This window comes from Lepeophtheirus salmonis, chromosome 6, assembly GCF_016086655.4.
Source record: "Lepeophtheirus salmonis chromosome 6, UVic_Lsal_1.4, whole genome shotgun sequence".
NCBI classification, from domain to species: Eukaryota; Metazoa; Arthropoda; class Copepoda; order Siphonostomatoida; family Caligidae; genus Lepeophtheirus; species Lepeophtheirus salmonis.
Genome location: NC_052136.2, coordinates 30,680,181 through 30,702,357, shown reverse-complemented (window position 1 = coordinate 30,702,357; position 22,177 = coordinate 30,680,181). Strand labels below are relative to the sequence as shown.

Sequence of the window (22,177 nt, the reverse complement as noted above, 5' to 3'; positions counted from 1 at the left end):
TATAGTCTTTTTTGTGTTTCCAATCAAAAACACAAAATTAATTGTATGAATCTAGCTATTTGAGAGTAATAATCAATATGTCATGTTTGATTTATTCAAATATCACTTAACAAAGCAAACAAAAAATAAAATAAAAACAACAAGATATTCACTACACTATTTGGTGTTTTAGTTCACGCGTGTAAAACCGCGTCCGAATCATGAATACCCTAAATTTTAATAAGGGTACTGTGTTTCAAGACAGAAATCGTTTGGTAATTAGATACACTCTTAAGGAAAAGCCTAAACGCGGTTGAATGTTGAATTTCAACTTTCATAAGAACTTAACCATGAAGTTCGCCGAGTATGGCAGGAATAAGACTGTTGACTGGTCCACAGTTGGGTCAATCGTCAAAAAGTCTAGTGAAAAGTCACTTGAGAGGTCCCTCCTTTCACAACATCAGGAAAAGCTCGGTGAGGACCGTTGTCAGGGATTTCAAACACAATGGAAATCAGATTTTTTTTTTTTTTTTGATCAAAATACATTAACGTTGGACCTTGTCCACAATAAGCAAAATGACCGGGGGTTTTGTTTTGACATTACCATCATTACTATCACTGAGCCAAAGTCTTGTTCTTGCTGCTGTGGCATAAAATGGCAATGTAAACTTTTTTTTTATATTGTCATTATCTTGCTTGTTTGTTTATCCTCTACATACTAAATAAAAGACAAGAATCTTAGTTTTCATTTAGGGGACTGAAACATTAAATTTACCCAAAATGATATTACAAATCGTCTCAAAACTTTATCTTGTTCCTGTATTGTAAATTATGGGTATGCAAAAGGAGGGATAAGGTGAATATGTTACTATTAAATGAAAATAATTCCAACCCATCTAAACTATAGGAGGTTGGCTTTACTTTTATATCTTGTCATAATTTCGATACATTATATTTGAACAGAGTAAGCTAACATTGAAATGGTTAAACTCGTTTGTAGAAATAGATTAAAACTTTGTTTGAATGTATACATACATATACATACAAATACATGAAGTTGATCTATTGCTATTTATGTAAACACTGATCCCAATGATAAAATATTATGGTATAATAGCAATTTATCTTTTTCATTTAATCTTTGTATATGCATACATTTACATACATATATTGATCTAATATATCAATGAAGTAAATAAAGACAATTAATTTTCTGTCAATCAACAAGGATAATCCCTTGGAGTGATCAATTAAAGCCTTTTTACGAAATAATTCTAATATTTATATCTTAATATAATCACACAATTAAACATATTTTGTATTTGCTTGTAATATTTACTGACTTACTTTATCCAATTCGGGAAAGTTATCTGTCACAGCTGCGTTTTCAATGAGAGAGTCAAAGTGGAGTATGAATTCTGAGGATAGCTCTGAAAAATTAAATAGGACTCATTATACATACTACATAATTAGAACAGGTACGCGAATGTCAAAATATAAAAGAGCAGTGAGCATATTTCATAAATAATTTCATTTGTAGGATTTTTTTGAGAATATTACCACCAAGCATTTTTCTACTGTCACCATCTCAGATGCCGAAATGTATAAAAATTGGTTTCCTGAGCTCTCACTGAATGAAATTTTTCCTAAAAATAAGGAACACTAAATCCCATTTTCTTTATAGATGAGAGAGCGATCATAGGGCTGATTATGTTCACAGACCCGACACAAAGACAAAATCAGATCTGCCTAAAAAATATAAGATTCATGGTCAATCTAGAATTTACAGACCAAAATTCACAATATTATGGGTAGTCCATTAAGTCTGGGTATAAGTTACTTTTTTTTAACCGGCTAGAATAATTTTTTTACCTTGGTATTTTAAAACTCTTGTGTAATTTATATATGTATATATAGCCTTAACCCATTAGAGCCGTTAGTGTATTTAAGTACGCATAATTAAAAAGGGTTATATTTTTGAACAATATCAATGCTATTTCTTCAAAGTTCTTTTAGACGTAAATTTGATTACGTTATTTTAAAATTTTAAGGACGCGTCTCATACTGAAAATATTTTTACAAAGGAGAAGCAAGTTTTTTATCTCTCTAATTCTTAGTATGGTTGATTATATTTCAAGCTTGAAGTTTTCTTTAATTTGCTGATAAGTAGTCATTAAGTATAGTTAAAGATATTTTTTATTTATTTATTTGTGCCACCAAAATAAAAACAACATACATAGGGTCTTAACTTTTTCACGTAATTAAATACACTTTTAGTGATCCAGACATAAAAACCCTTTGCTACAAACTTAATCGTTTATCATTTTCTTTATAAGAACACAGGTCTAAACACAAACTATAATTCAGAAATATAAATTAAAAAACTGCATACACTTTCATAATCATATTTACATTGAGTGATCGAATTAAGTGAGATCAAAAAATTGACTGCTGATAAAAAATAAAATACATTGGGTATTTTTGTGTTAGTGAAGGTGTAGTACAAAAGTGATTTCAATGAAAAATGTGAGTTAACATAAATACAGGGTGTCCACGATAAATTGGAACTACTTTAAACTGCATCCAGATCCATAATGTGGATATTAGGGGTTAAATCATACTAATATAAAAGGTTGCGTGAACAATACACTATAACTTCCAACACAATTGTTTTGATAACAAACAATAGTCATCATGGAACAAGCAAGGAGAGACGCCATCCTCGAATTGGCTCGCGCGGGACACAAGCCCTCTGCTATCTACAAGCTTCTTAACTACCCCAAGACCACGGTGTACCGGGTCTTCAATGGCTGGGAGGTCGAGGGGAAGGTCTGCCGCAAGGCCCACAACATGGGGAGTGACCGAATCCGCATTCCCCGCTTCCATGAAGGCCTCCGGAAGTCCATCAAGGCTTCGCCGGGGACTTCCTTATCCAGGTTGGCCAAGAACCGTGGAGTGAGCAAGTAGCTGGTCTCCAAGGCTGTGAATGAGGACCTCGGGTACAGGTCATACCGAATGGCCTAAAAACATATCCGCACGGCATCCATGAAGGCCACCAGGCTCACCAACGGTAAGCGTCTCCTCAATGACCTAAAGAGCCATGGAGGAAGAATCATCGTCTTCTCCAATGATGAGAAGAACCGGACTGTCGACAGAAGCTACAACGTCCAGAATGACAGGTAGCTTGCCAAGGAGAGAGAAGAGGTCCCTGCGGTCTTCACGACAAAGTTCCCGGCCTCCGTGATGACCCTGGGTGTCATCTTTAGCACTGGTGAGGTGATGCCTCCTTTCTTCTTCAATTCCAAGGAAAGGGTTAACGCGATCAGGTACTGCGAAGTCATGGAGGAGTCTGTCATCCCCTGGATGAAGGATACGGCCGCTGGGAGGGAGTTCATATTCCAACAAAACTCAGCGCCCGCACACATCACGATGAGGACCACTAACCTCTTCAACTCCCACGACATCACTTACTGGGATTGCAACACTTGTCCCTCCAACTTACCCGACCTCAATCCGTGTGATTACTTCTGGTAGAGGAAGTTGGAGAGGGAGGTGTGCAAGGTCAGGCACAAGAGCATCGCGGCCCTGAAGGACTCCATTACGAGGGAGTGGAATGCTGTCGATTCCGCGGAAGTCATCAGGGCATGCAAATCCTTTAGGGGCAGGACGGAGAAGATGGTGGCTGCTGAGGGAGGACATGTTGAACAAATTTATTGATCAATATCATGTCTATCTTTTTCATATTAACAAATACACTCCAAATTCCATTTTTATCAAGCAGGTTGAATTTTAAGATAGTTCCAATTTATCGTGGACACCCGTATATGATTTTGTTAATTAGTTTATAAAAATATTGAATCGATCCTTGAAGTAATACAACATCCTGCTTTAATGGGTTAATTACAAAGAACCTTCAAAAGTACATAATATTACAATTAAGTTAGTGATGAGCTATGTGCATAGTACACAACAAGGGGCTCTTCATTTTTTTTAAAGACAATAACGATGAAAAGTTGGCTGATTAGGTTGCAATTAATAGTATGACGTCATTTCTATAAAACTGCTCCTCGCTAACTTTTGGATTGGTTACAGAGACCCTTGGATGAATGGGAGAGCGGGAAGAATGGATGACATAATCTTTCAAAGAAAGATTTGAAATTACCTTTCAATAGTAGTGCAAAATATATGAGCAATATTAATGATAAAAATGGTTTTATAACCACTAATAAATTAGGATCCCAGTACTTGTGTATAATTTTATCAGCTAACGAGTAATTACCCGTAGTAGAGTATCCGTATTTGCGTCTGATATATGGATATTTTTTCCATTGAAGTTCACGGTTACAAGCATTATCCATACCCATCCCTATAGTCCACGTAAGGATTATACAAGGAATTTTTCTAGTTATAATGTGCATATTGCTTTATATCACTATTCCATTTAAAAAAAAGAAAAAGATTGACCAATGTTTTTCATAGGGAAGTCAGAATCTCATGATTTCTTGATGCATTTTCTCACACACAAGAATGACTTGACTTATTTACATAACTATAGATATATGTAGGTACATATTATGACTAATATTTAATCAAAAACCGTCACTCTCAACCCCAAAGTCCCTTATGCAATTTCAAACTGAATTAGTATGCAGATGTACCCCCCCCCCCCATACATCCTTGGAGATTTAATTCATTCATAATTAATATTACGTAATTTATATCTATATACATATATATAATACAGTTTGTGTACGTGTGTCTTTTATGGGTGCTCATACTGTTAGGTATAGGAGGTTGAAACTTTGCAGTGGTGCCTCTTTTGAACTAAGTCAGGTTAACAAGGGGGTGCTAATTTTTTCGAGGGGGATCATTTTAGGGGGGGTAATTAAACCAAAATACTAAAAATGTTTTTTTAAAGCTCAAAGAGACTAAATAAGGGGTGGTGTTAAAATCAAAGAGTGACTGGTGTCTCGAAAAACAACAATAAGAATAAGGACGTTTTCTAAATTTATTCAAAATCAAAAAAGTAATGGGCAAAAAAAAAAAAAAAAAAATCGGTGAAAATTGCTGTTTCGTTTTTATTTTTTTGGGGGAAAAAAAGAAAAGAATTTATAATGACAAATTGGATTCGTAGAAAGTTTTTAGAAGTTTCTCTGAAAAGTTGTTTGCATAAAAAAAAAAAAAAATATGTCCAACGGAAATACCTGTCCATTTCTGACTAATATTTCATTTTTATTCATCAAACGTCAATTTTCAATTTTTGATAAGAAATACCACAAAACAATACATTGTGAACATAAAAATTGGATTCTGCCACATTTGTATCCAGACATATGTATCCACGACATTTGTATCCGGACATTTGTATCCACATTAAATAAGTGAAACATTTGTATCCATTACATTTTTACCCACAGTAAATAAGTGCGACTTTTGTATCCACAATTTTTATTAATTATATTTTGTCAAGTTGCATATTTTTATAATTTATGGTTGCTAGACATTTTAAACAGGGAAATATATCATATCTACGTGATGATGAGAACTATTTATGCTCTAAAATGGTCATCAGGAGTAGGATGATAGGGTGGCTGTGTCCGAAGTACAGAGAAGATAAGTGTTTAAGTGTGGCCAATACCATGGAAGGGAAGGACAAAATCTCTAGGATTATTTACAAGATTACATTGATTATTCCCATAATCATCTTTCTGGGATAAGAGAGGTAATGCCAATGGAGGTGGTCGAGGAACAATTGCAGAATGCTTCGAAAAACCCGCCGGTCCCTCCAAGACGAATTATGCTTGATATTTTTCAAATAAGTTACAAAAAATTCATTGCAACTTGACATCCAGTGAAGGCAGCATCAAAAGAATGATGCTAAGGAGAGGGAAAATAAGTGGACGTCCTCCCCTATTGCCTTTCTCATTTGAAGATGTTATCCAGTTAATGCCTCAGTCACTCAAGGTAACTTATTTTACAGCAAATATTTATTGATAGATTTTTGCATCTTATAATTATTCTATTGTAGGAGACATCGCCTGGGTCTAGATTGTTGCTTTTTGCAGAATTGGCAAGGATGATGTTAAACGTGCAGGAATACTTATTTGTATGTCATGTTTTGGACAAGAACTACTGTAATGGTCGAGTCTATGGATGGCTAATGGAACTTTCAAGACGTGCCACATCCATTGAAGCAAATATATGTCATCTCTAAAAATGTCAAAGAACGAACACTGCCGTCCTTTTTTGCATTGTTGCAAAACAAGGAAACACGGACATATTTAAAAATGTGGACCATCAGGTGTATGTTGGGTACGGAACATCAGAGATGATGCTGGACATGGAGATTGCTGCCATTAAGTCTGTGCAGTAAGGATTACCAGATACTGACGTATTAATCTGATTCTTTCACTTCAAGAAAGCAGTGACAGATCAGATAGCCAAGAAGGGGGCAAAAACGCTTGTGAATCAAGATTTTGAACTGGGCAGGCTGCTTAAAGTTATGAAGGGCACGGCCTTTGTACCTCTTCGAGAAATTGGTCAAGTATGGAAAGAAACAATTAACATTGAGTATTCAAGGAATGTTGATTTGGAGGTGGAGTTTGACAATTTCTATGACTACTTCGAGGCATCGAATAGAACATGGTCTTTGGAACAACTTTGGGAAATTGAAGACGGGAAAAAACAAACAAACAATGTAATGGAAGGATTTAATAGTGCATGAAATGCTACTTCGTGCAGGAATGAGTGATTGTGGTATGTAATACCCACATAAGGGATGAAAATGGGATGGCACGACAACAGTGGAGAGATGAAATATCTAGCGTCCGAATAAATGATGATAGGATTGAGGGATCATCAAGTAGAGCAAGTATAAGGGACAAACAAAGAAAAATCGTAAATATATGTAAAAAATACAATGCCAATACGGACAAAGAAGAATATCTATCACTTTTGCCTGATTATATATAAATACAAAATTAATTAAAAAATAAATATGTGATGTGAAATCATTAATACTAACTTTAATTACATAGTATATGAGGTATGAATGTGTTCATATTCAATTTTCATACAAGTTGTATACTGTGAGCTAACTGAGCTGATATATATGGGATTTGGTACAAATGTCAAGGATTCTAATGTCGCGGATACATATGTCTGGATACAAATGTGGCAGAATCAAAAATTGTAGACCTTAACAATATTATTTTATATTTTCCATTTTCGAAGCATTTCATCATATAATTTTTGCAAAATTTGCAAAAATGAACCATTTCTCGAGGGTTTTTTTTCTACCACAATATTCTCCATACCTTTTTTGCTTTTGTAAGTACCAAAAAAATCATAGTAGTTTTGTATTTCTCTTTACAATGCCATTAGATTTCATTTTCTACTTTTTTTTCTGTAAAATTAGTGGAAAACAGTTTTCTTCGCCAATTTCGATTTGATAATTTTTTAACAAAAATAAAAGATAGACTTCTCATATTGACTAATTTTTTCAAACATCTATCTTGGTATGTTATTTGATGTTTATAACCAATTTTAATTTTTTTTTCATAATTATACACTTTATATAATATACAGGTGCTTTATTAAAATTCATGTAAGAATATCCTATCTCTCACCCAGACCAAAGTGGTCTAAACATTCAGAAGAAATATCATTGAACCTTGACAATGTGATTTCCCGCTCCATTTTTTGCACGAGCAACGCCAAGTAACCCTTCGCTAGTAATTTATATAAGGTCATGTAAGGTATAAGGTCTTGTTCCGTAGAACTGTACCATTTATATATTAGTTTTGCGCTTACAATGTACCAGAAAATAGGTATTAACTTGGTATGTCTATATACTAAAGAAATAGTCTCGAAGAAATGAAAATATAATTAATGTTACAAAAAAAATAATTTTATATTACTCTTCAAATGACCACAGTTTATTAACTCATATGGTTTATTTTTTAACCAATAAAAATTAAGCTTAGTTATGATTGGATGTAGGGATGTAACAGTCTCGTAATTTTGACGTTTACATCTTTTTTTAAGTCTTAAGTATATGTTCAAAAGCAGATCTTAACCAGGGAAGTCAACATCAATCTATTTCGACTATACTGGAAAAATGCATAAACGTTCAATGTTAAACTATTCTTGTGCATGAACAATACATATAGTTAACTGAATAAATTCAACTGAAATATATGTACACTAAAGTTATTTACTTAAGCAAAAAGAATACTTTATAGCACGACTCACTTTTTGAGATCAACAAAATATTATGCATTTTCACTTCATCTGTTTTTGTCAGCTGACTCTTTCTAATTTATAGCAGCTGCCTTTGTGTATTTATTAAATCAAAAGGATATTAACAAGCCTTGCTTGACAGAAGATAGCATTGTAAAACTTCTACTATGAGTTTTAATTTGTACTTTTTATATTAAAAGTTGAGGTTTCCAGTGGACAAAAAGCTCTTCAGGTAAAGAAGGTTTTAAAATTTTGGATTTTTTTAATGGATGAAAGATATAACGCTATTTCAGTTGAACTTAAATAGAGAAGTTGTAACATTTCTTTTTGAATAAGTAGCTCATCCGATATTTCTAATCATTTCACTTTAAGGGTGATAAATAAACCATGGATGTCATCTTTTGACTGGCCCTCTCAACATAAGCCAAGTACCCTGAACATCAAAATTTATTATATGCCCATGTACATATAGTACATATAATTTTAGGTCTGATAAATATATTTATTATATATCTATTTTGAATTTTAAGATTACTTAACTGATTTCGCATTGCTTTCCTCTAAAGTCAGGACCACATTCACATTTGTAGTTAGTTGGAAGGCCCTCTTCTTCCAGAAGAGTCTCTGTAGCAACACAAGACCCTCCATTCAGACACTTAAAATCAAATCGGCAGTCTCTCACCTCTGTCTCACAAAGGTGACCCTCAAATTGAAGAGGACAGAGACATCGAAAACCATCATCAATGCTCATGCAAGAACCTCCATTTATGCAAGGAGATGAAATACATTCGGTGGACTCCACTTCGCAAAATTGACCGCTTTTGAAAATAAAGAATAGTATTTGTTAGTATATGTATACTTACATGTTATGTAGTCTATAGGAAGTATGTAATAAATAACACATTATATGAGTTAATAATTCATAGTCTGCATGACTTTGTCAAAAAACGAGAAAGGGTTTGGTATCATTGAACAAATTTTCCTGATTTATTTAGATTAATTATTATTCACCTAATCATAACTCTTTAAAAAGTATTACAAACCACTACTTTTCATCTAATTTTACCTATTTTCGGCAGTGCCATCATCATAAATCATTAAATGGCTCTTTTTTTTAAAAGGTTATCATGAAAAATAATAATACAAACAACATTAATTCTACTTTCTTTATAATAAATATGAGGTCCTTTGCAACTTTCTTCCGAAAAATAAATAAATATTTTGTCGTAGTATAAACAAAAAATGTGTCTCGTAATATATAATTTAACAGTGTATAGTATTAATGCATAATATAAAATTTATTCTCTAGAGTACAATGCACTTTCTTCATACTTTATATAATCTATTCTAGAACTGTAAACTTAATAACAGCTTCAATTGGATTCATGGTTTACAAAGGAAAAAATATTTTTTGTGCCTGATGTACATAATATATAGAATGTAGTTACATTTTGACTTAATATCTTACCTAAAACCATGAGGACAGAGACATGAGACTGAATCATTTTGACATGTTCCACCATTGAAACAACCCTGTGTATGACAATTGTTTAAATTGACAAGACAGTGCTTTCCTGTGAAACCCTCTTGGCACGTACATTGATAATCTCCAAACTCGTTGGTGCAAGTCCCTCCATTTGCACAAATATTACTCGGATCTTCTTCACATTCGTTTACATCTAGCTGTTGAATAAACAAATAACAAAAAATACAAAGTAAGTCACTCTATTTTCTGTATTCTAGATACATTTTGTTCCAGAAAATTTGTGGAGAATTAGTTCATTCAAGATAAGTCTAATATTATTTGATAAAATAATTCTATTAATGTTGGTTCCCAAGTGTTTCCCTAGTAACTTATATTTGTAAATTTGTTAAAAATTATCATAGATCCCATTATTGATTTCATTTCTCGAAAAGTTTCCAAAATATCCAAATTTCGTAGAAAATGCTATAATTTATTTAGTGCACATAGCTATTTGTATTAAGACGACGAATGTATTTGTTTAATCCCATGTTTACGACCTATGTCTTCTAGATGTTATGACGCTATATTTTAATAAATAATGTGCTCTTTTATGAATTAGATATCATTTGTCATTGTTTGACAATGAATATAATATATTATTCATGTATAAGTAAGTAATGAATGTCTAATCGTTTGAGTCTTCCTCGGATAACTTCTCATGCCTGTCCATAACGATTCTTAATAATTTATGACTTACTTTTGCAGAACAAAGAAATATCAAAACAAAAGTAAACAACAGTTTAATTGACAATGATGAATGTGAACAAAATACCTACATTAATATACATATGCATATCTCGAAATCCTAATCCATCAAATAAGACGTAAATATACAATAGAGCAATGGTAAACAAGTTCCATGAAATTTTCAAGAGACAATTAAAGTTTAGAGTCTCCTAATTTCAGGCAATAAAATGAAAATAATTGTTATTTTAAATAGGCAAAGAAAGGACAGGCTGCAATAATATAGGTTTGTACAAGGGTCCCTTTCAAAAAAACCTAATCTTTGAATTTTAAATTATTTAAATATTTAGTAGAAAAACGGAAAGTTTTAAATAAACGGCCGGGTTACTTGTCCCTCTTCAGTTTTCTAACAACTTTCCACGAATTGTACTTCAGTAATTTTGCTGATTAAACACCTATTCTATATAATACTTTTAGTTAAATTCATTTTGTATCTAGTAAATAGCTTAACATTATTTTTTTTCCATTATTATTTATGGATAATCATTACTTTGCCTCTGTAGAGGTTCTACTTGACTCAACGATGTGAAAAAAAAAATGACAGCAGAAAGTTTGATTTTACAATTAAAGTAGATACTAGCATGCTATGAGTCCTTCTTATGCAACTGAAAATTGGTCCTTGGAAAACGACCCAAATTGTACAAATCTCTCTAATAAAAATAATAAATTTTCACTGATGTTATATTAAAGTATTACAATTTACCATTATTATCAAATTAGGCCTAAATTAAGTATATAATAAGCTAATTAAAGTTATATAATTATGACGACGACACAAGTACATATAAATAATGACGTCATGGATCAAAGATTGTTCAGAGGGACGACTTTTGGGTCCAATTCGGAAGTAACTTTAAAATTTAGGATAGGATTGGAGGGGACTGATATAACTTTATGAAGTTGATGTCAAAAGATGTACATATACCGTTTTGAACTATGCAAAAAAGTATCAAATATCTGCTTCACTTCTCCGATAGCTGATTAATATGAGTAAAGCTGATTTAATTTAAAGTTAAAAACATTAATATATAAATAGGCGTTATAGGGTGTTTTCTTGTGGAATCAGTATGACTGATGATGCTCATTTCGGGGGCTTAAACAACCAAGTTGTGTAATAATAAGATTTTTTTCTTATTATCATATTTTTTTATCTCTAATAGATAAAAAAAGTGAATTATCAAAGCTTATGTATTATTATTGTTTATCATTGGTATCAAGTAGCAATATTCAATTACTCTGTTAAGTCTATTTTTTTGTTCTATGTATTTAGCATTTGATTTATTGGAAACTTGTTCATTTATGAAATAAAATATCCACTTTGAACCATTGAGATGACGTGTCTCCTTCAATTATAATTCAATTTATGATGCCTGTAAAGAAGGATCTATATTCCTTATGGTTATTGTGTATGACACATATGTTTATAACATATACTCTTATCTATACTTAAGTTATATTAAAAAGATCAATCCAGCTGTCCAATCAAAATGATTCTCCTGTCCTACATTCCCGTATATATCTACAAAAGAAACAAAGCGAATTTCATTCAATAATGAAATATGCATCTCTTTCGTTCTAGTATGTTTGGCATCATCACTTTCTCAAATGGTTATAAGTATGTGTACTTTTTTTTGAGCAAATATATATTATTATCAATATACGTAGCTATGTTCAATATTCTTTCATAGCTTTGAAATTATATTTTTGGCAGTGTCTAAAATGATTGAGTAAATGTTCGTAGTGTTCTATTTTTATACTCAAGCTCTTCATACCAAATCTTTTTGATTCTTCATTTTTTGACGCCGGTGCATTTACTTAGCATCAAGCTAAAAAATAAAAATATAACAAAAATGCATCGATGCCACAATAACTTTCGTGATAATCTTTTGTTCATAAATAAATATATAAAATGTAGAAAGGAAATTGTGCGTTATCGAACAGTAAAAAAAACCCCACATAATATGTTTATTTATGCTATATTTGCATGGATTTACACAAAAAAAGGATAGGCACAAGCAAAAATGTTTTTTTGCATGCTATACATTGTAATAAAATTCTTTTTTTCTTTTTTATAACTTCATTCACTAATTTACTCCCTTAAATGTCCTATGAATGGATAGGTTAATATATGTTTTTAAAGTGCTTTTTTACTCTTAAAGTCTACTCAACTTTGGATTTTTATTTTTTGAGAGAATATAGGATCGTTGTATTGTCCAAGGATGTAAAACAGGACATCCTTGTTAAAAAAAAAGGAGAATATTCACATAAATCCCCATCGAATCTCAGGGAGAGAGAAAAAGATAGGGACCATCAATAAGTTAGGGCCGATTAAACTTATCCATAAAATACCAATGGATTTACATTGCAGAATACCTTAGTAGAGGTAAGTGGCTTAGCTCAATTATCAGAAATGTTACATATAATATCTGGGGTTGTTGGCAATTTATTTTAAAAAATTGGAAAACTATATCCTCCAAAAATTATATACTTAGAAAGCAATAATTTTTTTTACCTTTATTTAGATAGCACATAATATATAAGAGTTATCTAAAAAATTTGCATTTGAAGAAATAAAATTCTAGATTTTTTTTTTGGCTGCTGCCACAACTCAGCCAATGGAGGTAGAAAACTTAATAAATATAATATCAAGGAAGAAGGAATATTATGCCATAGTAGTTATGACAAAACAAATATCGTTGTTGGGAAATTTTTCTCTGTATCCATGAAAATTTTTATAGTGGAAAAGAAAGATCATGTTCGGGTGAGTAATAAGAGAAGAAAAATGGTACACCTGACCAAACAAAAATATCGAAATGGAATGCTACATTATAAACATTTTGTAGTACATAATATGTATAGGAAATTTAAGTCTTATACTAATTAAATTAATGGAACATTTTCTACTAATATTGTTTTCCCAGTTCTTTTCTGTTATTTATATTTTTTATCGGCTACAAATCATTACTTATCTCAATATTTTATAATATATTATTTCAAGAAAAGTTTTAAAGGTTTCCAAATACTGATTAGATTCATAGGATTTATTTTGTGCACGTAACTCTTATGGCGATTAATTTATTTATTTTTGCTACTCAATCCCTTCTTAACTGAAATTTTGCATGCATATGTATATGTCAAATATCAATTTTCATATTATATCTCAGATTTTCGTCATAAAAAATTTAGAAAAAGGGCTAAAAAATAAGGCTTTTCATCAAGTAATCTATATACTGAGTATATGAACACTAAGGAAAGTGATCATAATGTAAGTAAAATAATATGAAAAATCCTTTATTTAGTTCATAAATATATGTGTGATTCCATTTTGTTTATTTTAAAAGTGTCAGATGGCTATAAAGAAATTTTGACTTCTGGTTTAAGCTTAACACAATGTGAATAAGTGGTTAGTAAAAAAATAAACAACAATACATTTCAAAAGATGAACAAAGTACAATTAATTGTTTTTATACCTAAAAGAATTTCAGAAACGAAACCGAGCATTAGTAAGTCTGAAATTGATTTTTTCTGTCTGGGTTTTTAAAGATTCCTTCAAGAATGATATTTCTGAAGATAAAGTTTGTATAATCTCTGTACACAAGATCTGTGATGATCCTTCCTATAAAATATATCGATCTAAAACTTGATTATAAATCGATATTTTAATGAATTGTTGAGGATGTCAACCGTGATTTCAAATGAGCAAACATAGTTTTAATGACAATATATATAGAGGGACTCCTTTGAATGTGTGTTGATTAGTAAAATCTTTTATCTAACTTAAAATTTGAGATCAATTAAATTTTGATCTACAGTCTGGCACCGATTGTCGGCTGAAATATCGATCTAGAAGTAATAGTTTAAAAATCGAAATGAAAAACAATTAATCTGCAACTTATTTTAAAAATTAATACTATACACATAAAAAAGGGTCAATTATATCAGTATATAAGATTTTTTTTTCTGTAATTCCGATAGAAAAACGTGCTATCGCACTATGTTCCCTGAATGCTTATTTTGTCGTTATATTGACCCGGTGTAAAAAAAGGTCATTTGGGTTATGAAAAAACGGAGAATATCCATATAAGTTCCCATAGAATAGGAGAGAGAAATGAATAAAGTCCATCAAAACTTTAGGGCTGATTACACTTATCTTTCAAATGCTGAATTTCTAAGTAAAGGTGAGTGGCCACTTTGCCTCATCCGAAATGTTATATAACAGTCTGTATAAAGACATTTGGAAAAACTATATCCTTCAAATAAGAAGTATAGATTCACAAAGCTATCTATACTTATTTGCTGCTGACACTACTCAGAAAATAGATGCAGAAAACTTAATAAATATAATATCAAAGAAGAATACATTTCCAATTCACTTTTTGAAAGACCATAACAATGAAAATGTTGTGTGATACTGTGGCTTTAATATATCGCCCCAATTAAATAATACTACCTTCAGTTCCTATTGGTTTCCAACATTGCTGGTTATGAGTGAAAACATAGAAACAAAAGATTGTGCATTCTATGTATAAAGTTCAGTAATAATTAATGAATCATCACTCTGGTAGATAAGTACTCCCTCAAAAAGGAAAATACTCAAGATTACCTACCCGTCAATAGAGATTAATCGTGAAGGTTACATGACATTTTCAACATCGGTAATTTTGCCTCGAGGAGATTTTTCCGCATGAAATATTTACCGCCTTTTTATAACATCGGTTCGAACTTGTATCTCGATAATATTAATTATATTGATCGGAGAAGAAGAAAAAAGGAAAACAATCAATAAACTATAGTAAAAAGGAATTGCCAATGAGTTCTAACTCCAATAGAAGGAGCATAAACTCCAATCTCGCAACCTATAGTAGTGAAATTTGTATATCTGATGACTGATGATGAATTTCTGTTGGTCAACTCATTTGAACTTTGTACAATAATAAACCTATAATATTTGTCGTAGTTATAATTTTATATCAACATCACGTGGTATTTTAAGCAACTCTTTCATTTTTGGAAAATATTTGAAATCACAAAAAATAATGGACGGACTGAATGTATACATACAATTCAAAACAAAAAAGAACAAAGATTACTATAAAATTCATTAATCAATGGTTTATTAATGATAAATCAATCATATTGATATTTTTTTTCTCTTTTTTTTCTTCTCCTAGATATATAATTATTTTCATAGAGATTAAAGTGCGGCGATTATGTAATACGTCAACATATCATTGGGTAAAATTACCAGTGACAAACATGTAGGAAACAAAAATTACCGACGCTGAAAATTTTCGCAGCAAAATTACCTTGAATCGTGATTAATGTATGGCAAATACCTGGATAAATTAGGTTACCCATCAATAATTAAAAACCCCAATACCTTGTTTAAATTTTATTTCGGCCATTCTTACTTTGTAGCAAATCAGTTGTTGATGTATTTTTTTATAGTATAAAATGATACTTAATGCTTTATTGTGCCTAAAGATGCTTTTTGACAAAAGAAAAAGTTTCTTAAAATATCAAAAAAATCCTATATGTAGAATGTACATTTATGGTCTAATATTAAAAATATTACCCATTAACCTTAATTAAATTCTTTTATCTTTTTCTTTAATTTAGTTTTTCTATAAATAGTGAACAAGCATAATTAGTTGAGGGATTTTAATATATTGGTTGCCAAAAAATATTTGTTAGTACATGTATGTGATGTAACCAAATAGGGATAAAATTAACAATACTATTTATCGATATAAATCATGTTATTTTGATAATATAACTGATACGTATTTAGTGGACACGAAAGCTTAACTATATTCTATACACAATCAACTGAAATATACTAATATCATATGTAGCAAGATTAATAGTGATAAATGTGTGATTGCTTCAAAGAGTATGTAATTTTATAGGTTGGAAAGTTATATGTATATTTGGCATATTAACATTTGCCTATGATAACTCGTTCCTGTTGATAAAAATAAGTTTCCTATGGAAATAGACAAATAAGAGTCACAATTTGTAAAAATGAATTTCTTACCTCACATTAATATGTTAGGATATATCCATATTTTAGAAATACAGTATTGAATCAATATATATACTGATGAAGTCTTAATCATAGAAAAATAAACATATAGAGGAGTTGATTAATATGTTGATCTATATTTCAGTTGTGAACAAACACGGATGTACGTTAGAAGATATAAAAAAGGAGAAAACAGTCACAATGCTAACAAATTAACCATCACAAAAGGGGGTTGATTTTTTTTTTTTTTTTTGGGATATTGTTTTAGCCAATCATTTAATCGATTCAATTAATTCATGTGATGCAAAAAACAATAAATAAGTTTACAACGCTGAATTGACTGAAATTCTTCGTCATACCAAGGACATCCCTACATAATCAATTTTTATATCAGTTGCCTTTCTTCTACCCGAGTTGTATCTTCAGATGTATCTCTGCCTTACAATGTCAAACTGCTATAGAATAACTTAATCAATAAATAGTTTTTTCTAAAGAAAAAATATCATTTAAAAATGTCATATTCTTAACGGTTATCCAAATATTTAATTCAAAAAATGTCGTTTTCTAAAAAGTATTTTTATTATAATCTTCATTAAAGCGTAAAAATATTAACCACATTAAAAAAATGTCAATTTGACAGTTAAAAAAGAGCACCCTATTTTATTTTCTAAAAATATAAGGATATTAAATTATTAAAAAAAAATCGAAAATCGAAAAAAAGGTTGGCGTCTCACATTTATCATTGCTCTAGGTACTACTCATGGTCAAACTAGCCATGCTCACAACCCTTGTTATAAACATTTTGATTTTGAAAACTTGATTAGCCTATATCTGAAGACAATTTAAATCTTTTTCATCTCACTGGAGAGTAAACTACTGAAATAGTTTTCTTGTAATCCTCTCTATAGACTAACATCTATTTCATTTTCAATTAAAATTAAAATCTAGATCTTTCAATTCTATGCACTTTGTGAGTTAAGGAAGTGAGTTATTCAATTAGGTAAAAAATTGTTGTCCTTAGGTTTTTCATTTATTGCCTAAATAATTTTTTATTTGACCTTTTTGATTAAGGATATGGGCTATAAAGAGTGGGTAAATCAATTTTTTTCATAGCAAAACAATAATTAATCAAAGGTCAATATAGTTTGACCTCCCCTTGCCTTGTTTTTGGAGTTCAAAACTTGACAAATGCTCCTTTTTATTCAAGTAAACTTATCGAAAGATAAAATCATCTGTGATTTTTTTCATCTCAAGTAGTCTCTTTTTCGCAATGAAATGGATGGAAATCTGTATCAATTCTATTGGACATTTATATTCAATATTGTTTTTTATATAACCCGAGATATGTGTTTAAAGCAAAATATTTTGATGATATATCTATAAAAATATGTGTACCTCTAATGATTTTTGAAAGATCTATCTTTCATAAGTAATATATAAAAAACAAACACAAAAGGAAAGCCTCAATAAGTTTGAAGAGGTTCTTATCGATAAAATTGTAAGTCATGAGCATTTTCCATTTGTAAAAAAAAGAAAGAAAAAAAGAAACCCTTCATTAACGTTGTAAGCCTGACAGTTTGACAGAAGAGAAGAATAGCTGTTATGACGTTTCATTGACTAGCTACACGCATGAGCTATGCGTGTTTGGATATGAGAACAAATAATACTCAATATCTAGTAACGACATGTGCAGGAATTACTCGGATGTCCATTCTGAATGATTCTCTGAGTCATAGCTCCCGAACAGACACTCGTGATTACAATTTATACTAAGATGTTCTACCTCATAAATATAACATAATGATAACAACTTTAGAAAATGAAAAAAATACTCTTTTGTCTGGCAACAACAACAAATTTCGCAGGCTAAAAATGCTTAGTATTTACATCTCTTCCTATAGAACATCATATCCCATTGATAAATAAAAGTTTCATTTAGCGCCCTAATTTTTTCAATATGGGCTTGAATGGCCAGTATGTTTTATGGTTTGCTAATACGACATTATCTTTGTTGTATATTACAAACTTTGTCCCCGAAAAGTAGAAGAAAATATGCCCAGAATGAGCGTTCTGGGGGTGGTGCCGAAAGCCCTCTATTATTTTTTTAAGACTGCTGGAAGAAAAATTCTACTTGAACCCTAAAATTAGTATTTTAGAGATAAAAATATCTTCTTCAATGGTATTTCGATTGAAAAAGAAGATTTTTGTAGAAAAATGGCGAGAACCATATTATTACAACAATTATTTTATTTATATTATTAAGAACAATCAATAAACATTATTCCATAATGCAATAATATATATTATATAATATGTATTTCATAAATATAATGTATAATAATATTGTCATTATATCATAAAATTATAATTTATACATGGAATAAAATATATTTATAGGATTCAATATATATTAATGTGAATTTTAAATATTCACTATATTACGTATTAGTATGTAGTATATTAAATTGTAAATTCTAAGCATTTTTAAACGTGTAGTAGGAAGGGTTTTCATATTTAGTAAAGGGCAGATCTATGTTAATATACTTTTGTCCCTTTTACAGTGTAAAACAACTCAAATCCCACCAAATCATGTGATAATTCTATCATGAATGAACTTTATGCCATACATTATAAGTCAATTAAAGTTATTTATAAATCTAAGGTAACGATTTATTAGAATCAATAATTAGATCACCTAGAAGAAGAATGAAAGTCTAAAAATAGACATCTCACAAAAAATACAGCTTAAATTAAACGTTTAATGGGATAATGCAATGTGTTTGAAAAGGGATTTCTCATAAATATATGATAATCCATGAAAGTTTGAAATATATTATAAGTGATCAAATATTTTTCCGACACCTAGGTATAACTTATTTGTGTTCTTTGAAACCATGCATGTAAATCAAGTTTTTTTTAGGAAAGGTTGCAAGATACACTGAATAACGAAGTGATCTGCAATGATTTAAATCTATGACTATTCTCAAATTACTTCAAATAATTTATCGGCTTGTGTAAGACATTTAACATTTTGCGTAAACAAATTTACAATTAATTTATATATATATATAGCGTTCAGCTGTACAAGTTGATTCCACGTTCTTCCCCAGAGTATCTCTTAATCTATTATTTTATATTAACTGAATCAGTCGTTTACGTTTACTCAAGAATACAACTTATGTTTGAGTAATTATAAGAAATGTGTATTATTCTGGCGATACTACACTGGTTACACCCACATGCAGAAGTCGAATGATGCCCCTCACGTTGTAGGGGTGTTCAAAGTATTCCCGTTCTGAATCTTAATTTAATAAATAACTAACTCACATATGTAATAAATAACTTATATTCAAGGGCAAATATTTACAAAATCATTTAAAATTATGTAAAAGTACACTTATTTTCTAAAAAGTCGAATATTTTTATTTGTGTTAAAAAAGTTAATATTATATATATTAGGTATGGCGTAATCAAATATACTAGTCACACATTCTAGCTTTCTCAAAGGTAATCACGCAACCTTTAAGAATAATTTATACATAGATGCACTTATCACGGGCTTAGAGATTATAAAAGTTTGAAATTAATTAAATTTAAATTGATTGTCCCAGACTCCCAGCCTACCTCTTTTTTTTCCTACATAGATCATTATTTTTTTTTAAATTTAAAAGTTTTGTAATGTTGTAAAGTTAAAAAAAAAAAAAACTTATATCAAATTTATTACTTCTATTAATATACATATACATGTTCTTATCAAATCATGGGAACGGAAATGTTTATCGAGCTCCGGAAGAAAGGAAGTTGGTCTGAGAAAAGCAATTTTTCTACTAAATTTTGAGTAAGAAATCACTCTTAAACCTTCTCTGATACTTCATTTCCACACTTGTCTCCCTTGTTAATATCTCTATTTTCCCCCCCAAATGAACTATATATGACATTATATTTATATATTTGTATCAAATGAGATTTGCTAATTAAAAAAAACATATTTAGACTTTAAATAAGCACTTACCTCACAGTTTACTCCTTTAAATCCTTTGGCACATTTACAACTATATCTTTCCTCATTATGAGAGCATATTCCTCCATTATTGCAAGGATTCGACAGACATCCGTCCATTTTCTTATCGCAAAGTGTACCCGTAAAACCTGTAGAGCAAACACATTGAAATCCAAACGTGAGAGGACGACATATGGAGTCCAAGGAGCATGGCGAAGAGAAACAGTCGTTCATGTACAAGATGGAAGGGAAATCTGTCATCTATAAAATATGATTAAATGTTTAGTATCCAACTGAATTATTAATAATTTTGATATTTGAAAGATTTGGCAGAGCCGCTGTTATGGTAAATACCCTCATAGTGTATTAAAGTAAGAAAAAGTGGGCTGTCAGTCGGAATTTGTTTGATTAATTTACGCTGTGACTTTAAAATATTTAAATTAAGAGACCTTGGAAAAATCAAAAATATCTTTTTCTAAAGAAAAAAAATGACTTTTTACAAATAGATAAAAATATATTACTGACTTAAAAACCCAGTCTAGGAAAAGGCTCCTTTATTAAAAAAATCATACACAAAATAAAAACGGCATTTTATTAAAAGAAAGACCTTTTGTTATTTAAGGGAAAATAAAAAGGCCTAAACCTTTTCTTGTTTTTTAAGTCACCTCCTATTAGAAAGTAAAAATTTGAAAAAAACACCTTCCAAATGAAAATTTTTATAACCGGCCCGAAAAGCCCCGTTGGTGCATACAAAAATATAAGTCTTAAATACAACAAATATTCTTATTTTTAGTCAGATACTAGGTACAATACTACTTAAGTATAAATGTTCTAACTGTTGCGAAGGAATTACTAGCTCTAAGCATAGGATAACCAGTTGAAAATGCACAATTGATACTTAAGTTATTATTTCAAATAGGAAAGAAGTAAATTATTTTTCATTTAATGAACTTAATATTGCCTTGAAATTATTTTATTGAACAATTCCCATTAAACTAAAGCCTAACATGTATACTGACATCAACGTAAATACTCTGTTTTCGTTTAAAAAAGTGCATTCCATTAACAAAATAAATCCATATCAGTTCATGTTTATAACATGAATATTTAATGCATTATCTCATTGTAGAATGTACATGTATCGACAACAATTTACAACAACAACATATGTATGTATTTAAAAATAAAAAATCTTCTCCGCTGGCTAGGGTTAAAACAAAAGTAAAAAGTATTGTATACCTTTTTATTGACGTCAAAATCCTCGGTACATTGACTTGGGTCCTTCATTAATAAAAGCTGAGACGAATTTCCACAAATGTTGCAAAAGTTTTTTCCGGGCTCTTCTTGATAATAGCTTGATGGACAGGGATAGCAGGGCTCAAGTCCATTATCAGATATGTATCCCATTTGACAGTATTCTTTAGAATATAAAATTAAAGACGCGTATAAATACTCATTCAGAGTCATTAATGATTAGGGACTCGGGTCATTTCAGAATATATGAGACTCCATCTAATAATGGCGATTGGGTCATTTTTGTTTAAGTAAACATAAAAAAACTGAAATTTTAAGAGGACAGACCCGCGCATTTGTATGCAGAGCAGACATATTATGCTGATGCCAGTGTGGGATTATTGATTCATTTAATAATATTAATTTACAG

General features: G+C 30.5%; 1 protein-coding gene across 2 annotated transcripts in view; it reads right to left on the bottom strand.

Annotated features, from left to right (window-relative positions):
* Positions 1 to 22,177, bottom strand: part of LOC121120908 (sushi, von Willebrand factor type A, EGF and pentraxin domain-containing protein 1) — a 59,246-nt gene that overhangs the window by 14,534 nt on the left and 22,535 nt on the right. For both annotated transcript variants that reach the window (XM_040715798.2, XM_040715800.2), the window contains exons 15-19: positions 21,754 to 21,932; positions 20,527 to 20,775; positions 9,689 to 9,903; positions 8,761 to 9,038; positions 1,327 to 1,409 (exon numbers count right to left, since the gene is read on the bottom strand). In XM_040715798.2, the coding sequence (XP_040571732.1) occupies positions 1,327 to 1,409; positions 8,761 to 9,038; positions 9,689 to 9,903; positions 20,527 to 20,775; positions 21,754 to 21,932 (1,004 nt within the window). The remainder of the gene's footprint in view (positions 1 to 1,326; positions 1,410 to 8,760; positions 9,039 to 9,688; positions 9,904 to 20,526; positions 20,776 to 21,753; positions 21,933 to 22,177) is intronic.